This window comes from Xiphophorus hellerii, chromosome 21, assembly GCF_003331165.1.
Source record: "Xiphophorus hellerii strain 12219 chromosome 21, Xiphophorus_hellerii-4.1, whole genome shotgun sequence".
NCBI classification, from domain to species: Eukaryota; Metazoa; Chordata; class Actinopteri; order Cyprinodontiformes; family Poeciliidae; genus Xiphophorus; species Xiphophorus hellerii.
Window position 1 is genome coordinate 7,224,413 of NC_045692.1, and position 12,105 is coordinate 7,236,517.

Consider the following 12,105-nt stretch of genomic DNA (forward strand, 5'->3'; position numbering starts at 1 on the left):
CCCACCGTTGAGGTGTGTGATCTTTTTTTCTAAAAAAGCAGATTGTGACTGAGCATGAGGAGCCACACTTCACTGGCTTTAATAGCAAACCTGTCAGACTTACAGGGTTGCCCTTTGGACCATCATCTCCAGGGGGTCCTTTGGCACCGGCGGGTCCAGCAGCTCCGGGGGGTCCGGCCTCTCCTTTCTCTCCTCTCTCACCTTTGGGTCCCTACATTGATGGGGTATTTCTTATGTCAACATCAAAAGAAGCTGAGTTTTTTTTTTTTGTTTTTCAGTCTTCATTACACTCAGTGGAGGGTAAGACAGATATTGGATCTAACGGAGATCTTGGACTGTTTCACAGAGGGCAGCAACCCTAGATGGTCAACACTGCAGAAATGAAATGAGTTGACAGGTCAGGATGTTTTTATGGACTCTGAGACGACGGACGTCGATAAATAAGGAACTTAATCTCCAAGGTGATATGAAAAAAAAAGAACATTATGGAACATTATATTTGTGAAAGTATAAAATCTCATCTTCTGCTATAATCCGAAAGTCTTAGCGTTACCAACAGATGATTAGCACATTTAAAAAAAAAAAGAGTTAAACAGGAGATTGAGTCACCAGTGATTTGGTTGTACAGCCGATAGAGTTTGTGTTTACTGACGCTGATTCCTGCAGCAGCTTTTTGTTCCTTCTGCTAAACTCGCCATGATAACCAATAAAACCTAGCAAACACTCTAAAGCTAATTAAAACTAGCTGAAGTAGGTAAACAACAAGTTACAGCAAAATAAAACTAAACCATAGTGAATAACCCAAAACAATTATAACTCTGGTGTACATAGAGTTTGTTTCTTCCCCCCAAAGTAATTATTTTGCATGTAAAGTTTAAAGCTAAATTTAGATCTTGTCCAACAGAAACAAACAGTTACAGTTACTAAGACCTGCTGTACAATGACTGGTCTTCCTGTCTGAAAAAACTGCCCACACACTGACCCTTCACACATTTCACATTTGTCACCAGAAGGGCTAAAGCTGCTCCAGCTTTACACCGCCTCCTTTCCCCACAGATATCTCCTCCACTTTCCACACTTTTCATTCCTATCATGTAAAATGTAGGTAAATACAGAGTCTAAAAGGCAAGGACAGCAAGTTTGCGATCTGAAGGTATTACTCTTCACCTGGTCCTCCTTTTCTACCTTTTCAATCTGCTGTTGTACGTCTCAGAAATTTCCATCCAGCAACAACAAAAGTCAGGCAAAATAAATAAACATCTTCCAATAATTTGCAATGAACAAACGATTCAGCCTAACAGGAGTATGTACTCAGAAATCAGTGTTTGGATTAGATTTTATTTTTTTGTTTTCTCTAAACATTGTTCTTTAAATCGGATCCATCAGACAACTCTTCCTGATAATTACGCCTTAAGAGTCTGGAAGGAGGCTGATGTTGGCAGGACATGTCCACATGCTGTGCAGAGCGCCGGAGCCACGCTGAGCCGATCCAACCAACCAACCATCTGAATGCGAGTGGCAATTACTTCTATTGTGACGGACGCACAGCAAGCCCTCCCTCTCATTAGATTGTGTGCCGTTTCATGTCCGCCCTCAAGCGGTGCAGAATATTCAATCTGGGATACCCGACCGCCCCGAAAACAACCGCAGAGCACCGGGTACGGTAGACGAGTGGTCTGAACTGAGAGCCTGTGACACGAACCGAAACGTCTGAATGAAAATGTAGGACAGCGCTGGTGGACTTATTCGTGTTGGCAGAGTAGCACAGCAGAAGACGGTGTATTCTTACCCCAGTTCCAGGCTCTCCAGGTGGTCCCGGGTTTCCAGCCTCACCTTGTTCGCCCTGTGGTTAGATAAATGTCAGCGTCTGAACAGGTAAACATTCAAGCTGGTGCATGGAGAGTTCTCAAATTCAGACGCAACTTTGGGGTAAAAGTCTGCGCTCTTAATGCTAAACATTTAAGTTTGACATAGACTACAGTCGTACTAAGTGTTACAGCATGTGATACGATTCAGTATTTCCATATTTATAACAACGTAAAGCAATTAGCTAAGTAGTAATACCTATAAAGTTATTTTTAAACTACTGCTCATTCGAGATTATTTATTTAGGCAAAGTCATAGAATGTGAATCAACACCATCCGGTGACATTAAAGCAGGGGTGTCCAAAGTACGGCCTTTGATTAAAGGTGATTGTATTTATATAGCACATTTTCAGCAACAAGGCATTTCAAAGTGCTTTAACTGAATTGGAAGAAAATGCAGACGAAACAACAAAACCAAAAGAAAGACAAAAAGATAAAGGTAAATGTTGGTTCTCCATGTTCTGGGTTGCAAAGTACTCCATAATTTAGAAACTTGCAGGAGTTACTCTAGGTCTTGCTCTGATATTAAAAGTATAAAACTAAGTGTTGGTCTACAGTAACAGGTTAAGCACCAGTTCAGAAAGAGACGATATTCTTTTCAATCGGGCAGACTTTGACAGCTTGACAGCTATTCAAGAATAGTCCAAATTTGAAGTTTTCACTGATGGCAGGAAGTTTAAAAACAGAAAAAGATGCAATAAAAATCTTAAAATGGAAAGTGTGAGGTGCAACACAAAGTATTCATCCAGGTTTTTGCTTTCAATTTCATGCAATTTACTAATAATGGGGATCAAAAAACATTCTGTGGTTTCTACTAAAATTCAGACTTCGGCATGACTGTTTAATAAACTTAGAAAAAAAGAATACAACAAAACTGAACAAAATTCTGTTCTTGTTGTCAAAAAGACATAAAAACAGAATGATCAACATGAAAAATGTAGGATGTGGTTTGTTGTTTTTTTTTAAAAATATGGCAAACCTGTTTTTGTTTAGGCTCTACAGTAATTTTCTACACAAATCTGATTGTTTTGCCTATTTCACTAAACTATTGGGTGTTGAGTTTATCGCTAATTTAGCAGGTAAAAAAAGGTTTTGAAATCCATCCATCTTCTTCCGCTTATCTGGGGTCGGATGGGGGCAATTTCTGGAAGTCTGGACCCAGACTTCCCAGAACACCTCACCAGAGAGGTGTCCAGGAGGCATCAGATGCCCGAGCCACCTCAACTGGTTCCTCTCGACGTGAAGAAGCAGCGGCTCTACTCCGAGTCCCTCCTGGATGACTGAGCTCCTCTCTGTAAGGGAGAGCCCAGCCACCCTACGGAGAAAACTCATTTCGGCCGCTTGTATCCGCGACCTCGTTCTTTCAGTCATGACTCAAAGCTCATGACCACAGATGAGGGTAGGAACGTAGATCGACTGGTAAATCGAGAGCTTCGCTTTTTGACTCAGCTCTCTCGTCGTCGTCTTTGAAATTATAATTATATAGAAAAATCCAGAGGAGTTCCAACTCGACATTTATGGAACGTGCTATAAAAAGTTTGGACACCCCTGCATTAAAGCGAGTGCAGAATTTTAACTCCATTTCACATGACGACATTGTTCAGATAAAACACCCTGCAGGGCCCTGCTGGGGTCCTGTTGGGGCCTTACCTTCTCACCCACAGATCCTATGGGGCCCACACCACCTGGAGGACCTTGAGGACCCTAAGGAGACACAGAAAAAATCAGTCATACTTCATTTTGGAGTCATGATATGACACATGAGCAACTACTGATTAGACATCCTGCAAGTTGCTATAAATTCAATTAAGATATATATTTTTAAGGCTGTTGAAATTTAAATTGAAGAAAATGTTAAATTATGAAAGCTACTCTAATAATTTGCTTGACTAACTTGCTGATTAATTTAAGTTGAACATAACTTTGTCCACCCACATTTGTGCTTTTTGCCTCTGGCATGGTAGCTCATTGCTTTTACATCTTTCACACAGTATAGAATCATGGCAACACTTCTCGATTTTAGCTAACTAATAAAATCCCACTTTTTTAATTAGAACCTTATTAAAAATACACGCTGCCTTGACGAAGGAGCCCTCAGTGGATCAGCAAACAAGAACTTATTGACTTCTTTTCCCTGAACAAACGAGGAGTGGATTTTTCTTTTCTTTTTGCAGGCTTGAGGTAAACGCTGATGGATTTTATGATAAATTTGGGTGGTTTTGCTGCTCTGCATCACGACCCTTGTCGTTTTTTTTGGGGGGGGGTTTTCACAGCACAGTAACTCCCGAGTTCCTCGGGCAACAGCAGATGAAACAGATGAACAGCACCGCCGCAATTCTTTACAAAGTTCAGGGGCTGGGGGGGGGAAGCAATAGGCGTACAAATGGACACTTTTCAAAAAAAATTTTTCTCCAATCCCTAAAACTTAGATGATTGAGTGCTAAGGATTTTTAAGACCTGAGGAAAACCCTGAGGGGTGCGTGGTGTTGCAAAAGTTGTGTGCAGCAAATCGTTCGGGAAGGACAGTCTGAAAATTTTATCTATGTTCATAAGCAATACGTACGTCGGCTCCACTGGGACCCTGAGGGCCTCTGGGACCAGGGGGACCAGGGGGACCCTGTACAGAAAAAAAAAAGCGAAGAAATGTGATGTTGCGGTAATGGATTCAAGTTTTACTCGTAAAAAGTTGGGAGTTTCTCTTACCATGGGCCCGACGTCGCCGTTTTCTCCTTTTTCACCTGGAGGTCCGGGAAGCCCCTGGAGACAGAAAAAAAAAACACAACAAAACATGATTGCGCATTTATTGGCATGCCAAAAAATGGAAACGGCAACAATAATAATTAGAAACGTAACAATAAATCCTCCAGCTATTTGAACTGGAGGAGTTTCAGCTCGATTGGTCCCAATCGGTTGTTTGGCAACTCCAACTTAGAACTTGTTCTGATTGGTGGATCAGCAAGATGTTAAATATTCAAGTTAAATTAAGCAAAACGATGTAAAAAAACTACTTAAAAGGAAATTGTATTTCCTGCTACAGATTTATTAAAAGCCTTTATAAACCAATTTGAATATTAAGCCGAACTTGGCCGCACTGTTTGACAACTTCTGTAAAGTGCCTGGAGTGTTACGTGTTATGAACTGGCGCTACATCAATAAGCTGAATTGAACAGAGAGAGAGAGCAAAACTTTTAGCACATAACAGGAAGGCTAAACAGAGTACAGCAAAGTTGCTTTCCTTTATTATTTTAAACTTTCAGCTTCTTTTTGTCGTGCAGCTGGAATTGGGCAAGTTAAGTAAGGATTCTAAATTCCCAGGAGGCCGAAGCTGAAGCACGCCAGCAATGCTAACTGTGCTAATTGCTGCTGTAAGATGCTAATAGTTTAAAATGTCAACTTTAACCATTTTGTTCTTGTTGTGAAATAACTCCTCTTTCACACACATGGTGTGACATCACCTCTGCTCCTACACTGCAAAAACACAAAGTCTTACCAAGTATTTTGGTCAAGTTTGATGTGGAGATATCTTAGCACATTTGAAATAAAGATCAAACTAACATACAAGAGACTTCTCAGCAAGAAATAGGATCTTGTTTTAAGTCAATAATGCTTGAATATTGATTAAAACGTACTAGTTCCACTGGCAGATTTTCTTCTCTTATAACATGGGAAAATGTTTTGTTATAAGTCAAATAATCTCCCAGTGGAACTAGCACTTTTTAATCAATATTCAAGAATATTGCCTTAAAACAAGCTCGTATATCTTGCTGGAAAGGTTACGTCTGAGTTAGGCTTGTCTGATTTCAGGTGTACTAAGATATTTGCACAAGAAACTAGACAAAAATACTGGGTAAGATGTTGTGTTCTTGCAGTGTAATAATCGCATTCGATTGGTAAACTAAAAATGTGTTGATTTTTCACCTTTACATACGATATCTCTAAAAGAAACGTTGGAATTCTGCAATAAATTCTGCAGAGTGCACCTTTGATAATATCTGTACTGCAACATCGATGAGCTGTCGTGTGAAGAAGGCTTTTAATGTGTTTGCATCATTAACTGCATTCACAAGAGCTGCCTGCTTTGCTGCTGAGATGTAATTTGACCACGGGAATACGTTGCTGTGATTCTGCGACTCAGAACAGCATAAATTATTCAGCGTCAATGAATCAAAATTCATGTTTTAGCCGGCGCTGCCTCACCCAATTACGTGTTTATTGAATTATTTAAAAAAAAAAAGAAGAAGTAATCAACAGTGCGGGGTTGAGACTAAGTTTGCTCAATTAAACCGTGTTTTTAGAAAATGAGGTGCATCAGGCATCTTGTATACGGCTCTCTTACCGTTTCAACTCAAGCTGCTGTTTGTTCTCCTTTTTGCTGTCAGTAACTTGTACATACATGTACATATACATATATCTTGACTCCTAAGGTGCAGTAATTAATCTGGCTCACTCACGCACAGCAAATGAGCAGCATGTTGGCGACCTTACGTGTGTTTGATCCCTGGCATTTTCTCCCGGTAATTGGTGTGATTAAATTGCTGCGGCTTGCTTTTTTGTGTGGGCGTGTGTGTGTGTGTGTGCAGGTGTGTGCGTGTGTTTACTCTTGATCTGGGGGCAGTTTGTTGTCAAAAGAAGGTGTAAGGTTGTGAAAAAGAAAAAAGGAGGACATCAAAAGAATTCATTCTGCTGCAGGACCTCGAGCAAACGGTGAAAAACAAAACAAAACAAAGTTTCGTTTGTGCACCAACACGGCTCTTCATCTAATTGTCTCTGTTCATGTTCATGCCTGGTTTTTTTTTGTTGTTGTTGTTTTTTTGAGTATTGTCGCTAGCTTGATTGCCACACATCAGCTCCCGCCTCTCGCCGAGAAGCATCATTTGTGGAAAGGTCTTCTCTAATGCTAAAATCGGTAGCAGTGGTGCTAATTATGCAGCCCCGGTAAATGAGCTTGATGAGGAACAGACTGCTGGAGTAGGTCAGTCCGCGCAATTAATGGGATTGTGATGGGAAGTGAATTACTCCCAATTAAAAGTCCATCGAAGGCAAATCCTGCTGAGAAAGAATAGCGCAGAGGAGCGACGGTCAGCGGCGTGTGTAATTTCATCAAGACAACGACCTCGATCCCCGCAGCAAACTTCCAAAGCACGACGCTTCGGAAGTCGATTCCTAATAAATGGATAATTACAAATAAATTGAACACAACCGTGGGAAAGGTTGCAAGTCATTAGATCTCTATCCTGGGCCAACAAAACATCATTAAGGCACGTTAAAGTGCTTCCTGGTGTTTTTCTTTTTTTTTTTTTTTACATGCAGCTTTACAGAGAAATGCTACTTATTTATGAATAGCGTGGACATTTTCCGTTTGTTTCTCAGACATTACGTTGTGCATTTTTGGTTTGCATTGCTGTTGACTGCACTCCTGCGTGTTAAACTATAGAGTCGAACTTTTTTGAATCTTTGTTGCTCTAATGTCCTTCACCGGCTGAAGACCTTTCAGCGAGATGCTCTAATCTAGCGCCACGTCGACCGATAACCATTAGCTGTAGCTCCAGATGCAATTTTTCTTTTTTTTTTCTCCCCATCATTCTATAATGTTGCATGCTTTGTGTTGTGGCCATTTATTATTAATTATCGTCCCCTGTAGGGCAGCCGTTATATATTCTGGACTGATGTATGAAACTGGGTTTTGTTTTATGTATGCAAAATAGTAGTTTGGGGCTGACAGGCGAGAGGAGAAGATGAAACAGGAAGGAAGTGATTTTGTTTTTTGTTTTAATCCGGGGTGTGCACCGAGAGTTATTGCGGTGAACTATTATTTTTCTTACCCCAGAATATAGGGAGGTAACAGCAAAAGCCCAAGGACTTTTCAGCTCTGGTGAGACTTTTGCTATCCAGTTGTTAATCGATTCATCTAAAAATGATCAAAAGATTAAAGCCTACTCTGTATTGATGGTAGGTCAACCAGGAATACACATGCTTGACCTATACACCAAACATGTACAGTACAGACCAAAAGTTTGGACACAACTGTGTGTCCAAACTTTTGGTCTGTACTCAATACAGACCAAAAGTTTGGACACATTTTCTCATTGAATTCAATGAGAAGGTGTGTCCAAACTTTTGGTCTGTACTGTACATGTCGGTGTTTTTATTATTTTTTTGCTGCAGTTGCATCCCTTTCTACGCTGGAGGAATGCTGCTATTGCATTTCAGGCAATACAATATTTGCCTTCTTAGTTAAAAAAGGAATTTGAATTATTTATTTGCATCTTTTAATGTATTTCTTGTTGCTTAAAAAAATGGGCTTAAGTGGTTCAATACAAAATCTGCAGAAAGTGCCCATTTCTTTATCTGGATAACTAATTAATCGTCAAAATAAACAACAGAATAATCAAACACTGAAACAATCACTAGTGGCAATTCGGAGAGAAATTACAAACAACCGAATGAGAGATGACATGGTTAACTTAGACTAGTCCATTGTGGTTTGTGTCAATAGAAAACCTCTCTTAACTATGACCTTACCGTCCAAAACAAGCTGAACAGAGAATCATTTAAACTACGATCCTTAAGCAATAATGCTGATTTATTATCTTATGACAGAAGAGTGCAGTACCAACCTGTAGACCAATGGGACCCGGGGGTCCAGGGAAGCCTCTCGGACCCTCGTCTCCCTTCTGCCCGAACATGCCCTGCTGACCCCTGGGACCTGGCTCTCCGTCAGCTCCCTGGCAAACGACAGACACGTTACAGCTGTAAACCACGTGATGATGTTTAATCTGTACTTTTCATCATAAGTTATTTTACACCTTTGGTGTCAGCCGTTCTTTATGTGTTGGATGTTAAAATGTACTGAATTTGACATGGACTTACAGCAGGACCTGGGGCTCCAACAGGACCTTGAACGCCAGCCGGTCCGGGGGGGCCCTAGAAAACAGAGTAAAGAACGTGTTGGGAGTAAAACACAGAAATAATAAAATGCAGTACTCCATATGCAGCGTGGCAGGCGAAGGAGGCCGGGTTCTGTGTCAGAACCACCGCAGGAACACGATCCTGAACTTTTTAAAACTGCCGACATCAGCGAAAAGTTCCCGCAGCATCAAAAGCGGCGCAGATTTCATTAAAAATATGCTGAGCTGCTAATAGGATGATGTGCTTTACATTATTGAACCTGATTTACATCTTATTTGTGTTTTCTATTATCAATTTGGTCGTTTTGGGGTTTTTTTACGATGCAAATTGCCGCCTTGTTCTGTTTCATGCTTTTTAACCACACAACAAATTCACAAAGATTCATTTGATTCACTTGCACCACATTGTACAATCGAGTTAAACACAGCTAATTCTTATAGTGGATGTGATTTATTCCTCTAGTTTGAAACGTAATCTGATCAAAACACACGGACAGCTTCATGTGAATACGAGATGTAGATTCATGCACTTTTCATAACCCACCTGCTCTCCCTTGTCACCTTTGCTTCCTTTCTGGCCCGGCTCCCCAGCCTCTCCCTAGAAAAGACAAATACACACACACACGCACGCACACGCACGCACACACACACACACACACACACACACAGTCTCAGATCCAATTTTCTTCTTTTGTGAATGTCAACAAAATCACTGACAACCCCGCAGCTCAGACAAAAAGCCAATATGTGTGACGATAATCCTGGAAGTTCTGTGTGGATGAACAGATATGGAGATGTCCATTTCCTGTCCAGGTTAGAACGCAGGAAGCCTCTGAAGTGACGGCTGATTGGCAGCTCCGGAGAACACCGGGAGATTAAATCGGTGTTTCAGTTCTGCATTTCCTTCAGCTGAGTTTTGCCTACTTCACAAGGCAAATTTTTATTTTTTTTCTTTAATCAATTTTTGTCCAGATTTTCTCCTTCTGACAATCTTAAAGATGCCCTGATTATTGGGACGGCTCTTATGATAACCTTAAGAGATATTCCTGCCATGTGTGGTGGGCTAAGAGTGACCTGCTTCGCTCGGAAAAGACGTCGGGCCACTACGATCTAAAATCCTGGATATTCAATATGTTGGATTGGATCAACGAGAATGTAACGTGTTGAATGTGACGTGTAGCCAATCAGAAAGAGAGGGAAACAGAGGGGAACCCAAAAAACACAAAACAACTGCTGATGGCGGACCGGAAAGTCCGGTGGACGTTAGAGACTTTGTATTGTTTTTCTCTGGTAAACATAGTCCAGAAACTATCGCCGTTGCTTCTTCCCGGTTGGCCATGTTTGTTAACTCTGAACTCATGCTTGGTCTCAAAAGATTTTCCGTCCAACATCTGAATCTTGGGGCGCACCTGTCAAGTCTGTGTCTGTGTCTTGGTGATTGAATGTCAAGTTCACGTGTGGCGAGTGCTCTCTCAAGTTTTGAAAATTGGACACCAACTTCAAAATCTTGCCGTGTGAACCAGACATCAGCTGAGTTTTTTGTTTAATTTGTCTTGATTAGACCCAAGTATTAAAATATGGAGCTGATGAGATCAGGTGCGGCAGACGGACCTTGTCACCGTCCTCTCCAGGTGGGCCTTGAGGTCCAGCGGGGCCAGGAAGACCGACGGGACCCTGGACCCCGTCACGTCCGGCTGGGCCCTGCGGCCCTTTCTCACCCTAGAAGCGCAAAGATGTTTTACTTTAAAAGTTATACTTACAAGCCGCACATCAAAACATTATTTTCAGGAACAACATACTCACAGGAGCACCTTTCTCTCCAGCAGGACCTGGAGGACCCTGAGGACCAGGTCTACCAGATAAACCAATTGGGCCGGCTGGACCAGCATTACCTCTTTCACCAGGAGAACCCTTCAAGCATAGAAAAAAAATTCATTCTGTAAATAAATCCCTGATTTTGCTGAACAACAGCTTCTGCCATTAAGATCCTGGCAGACCCTGCTGAGTTCTACCACTAATGGATCAATGCACACACAAACAAACCCTTTAAAGGAAAGTGAGAAAACAGCGGAGGCAACACACAATAACAGGTGCCTTTTAAGTTCTAATGAAGCAGCGCTGCTGTTTTATAATGCAGTTGGCATTATCTGCTGACGCCTCGGTGCTTCTGTTCGCTCTGAGGGACTCGTGCCTGCTGCTGAAAATACCTTCTTTTTTTTTTTTTAACAAAAACAGACTGTTGTATTTACTGGAGCTACAGGAAGTCGGTGTTTACCTTTGTCCATAAAACACATAGGTAAATACACCGTCTGCTTGGCTCCATGCACCTTTTGTTCCTATTCAGATCGGTCCACAGAAGCAAACTACCACATGCAACATTAACATTTTTCTCATTGGAATATGTCTGACTTTGTACCTATTCATCATTAGCTTTTTGATTACACAGTTTTCCTTGAAACATATGAACAGAAAAAAATGATATGATCAGCTTAAAAGAGTTGATTTGAGAAAAAGGAAACAAATGTTTCAAGATGTTGTCCATCCATCCGTCCATCCATCTATGAGTGTGTCCGAGGCGCCATCCATCCGAGTAACTCTAAGTAAGTAAACCCGACAATTTGAAATACTTCCATACCTTTGACGTTGCGCTGTGTTGGTTTATTAGAATAACTTCTCCCATTTTTAGCTGCTGTCTAACATCTTCTAGCTCCATTTTGTCGCTTGTTGCAACAACACGGTGAGCCAAGTGCAAATCTTCTGGAGTTCGCATGCAGCGCGCTGCGCTTGTTACGGTTGAGTTAACTCCTGCTCCGTGTTTTCTTTCTTTCACAGCGTAATCTATCTTCCCCTCTATTTAGACTAGAATAAATGGATCGGCATAACTTTATGTCATGCATTCCCGTTTAGTTTTCTCTCTGCTGTATGTATTGTAGATTTACTAAAAGCCCAACAGGGAAAGCTGACCCTCGACCTTGTAATTTTGGCCCGCCCTGGCCTGAATTTCGGGTCAGGCCCAGGTCGGTTCCACTGATTTTCTATCCCGATATCCATCCACCGTGTTTCGTTACATTCACGGAGAACTTTGCATTAATTTGAACATACGTCGTGGAACGGGATGTTTTGATCATAGGAACCTTTGTAATTTGTTAAAAAATAACAAAGACCGTTTCCAGGGGCAAAAATCAGGCCGTTTGAATACAATGTGGACATGTATATTAGCCTTTAAATAATTTGTACAATTTCACTTCAAGGGAGAAAGCAACTGAACACGGACGGGGCTTCTGTTCAGTCGCAGCTCGGCGTTACGGGCTACGCCGTGCCATTATCTCAG

General features: G+C 41.4%; 1 protein-coding gene across 6 annotated transcripts in view; it reads right to left on the reverse strand.

Annotated features, from left to right (window-relative positions):
* col11a1a (collagen, type XI, alpha 1a) overlaps positions 1-12,105 on the reverse strand; it is a 98,472-nt gene that overhangs the window by 16,861 nt on the left and 69,506 nt on the right. For all 6 annotated transcript variants that reach the window (XM_032551616.1, XM_032551617.1, XM_032551619.1 and 3 more), the window contains 10 exons: positions 10,578-10,685; positions 10,386-10,493; positions 9,319-9,372; positions 8,737-8,790; positions 8,484-8,591; positions 4,570-4,623; positions 4,430-4,483; positions 3,517-3,570; positions 1,790-1,843; positions 104-211 (listed from right to left, as the gene is read on the reverse strand). In XM_032551616.1, coding sequence (XP_032407507.1) covers positions 104-211; positions 1,790-1,843; positions 3,517-3,570; positions 4,430-4,483; positions 4,570-4,623; positions 8,484-8,591; positions 8,737-8,790; positions 9,319-9,372; positions 10,386-10,493; positions 10,578-10,685 — 756 coding nt within the window. The remainder of the gene's footprint in view (positions 1-103; positions 212-1,789; positions 1,844-3,516; positions 3,571-4,429; positions 4,484-4,569; positions 4,624-8,483; positions 8,592-8,736; positions 8,791-9,318; positions 9,373-10,385; positions 10,494-10,577; positions 10,686-12,105) is intronic.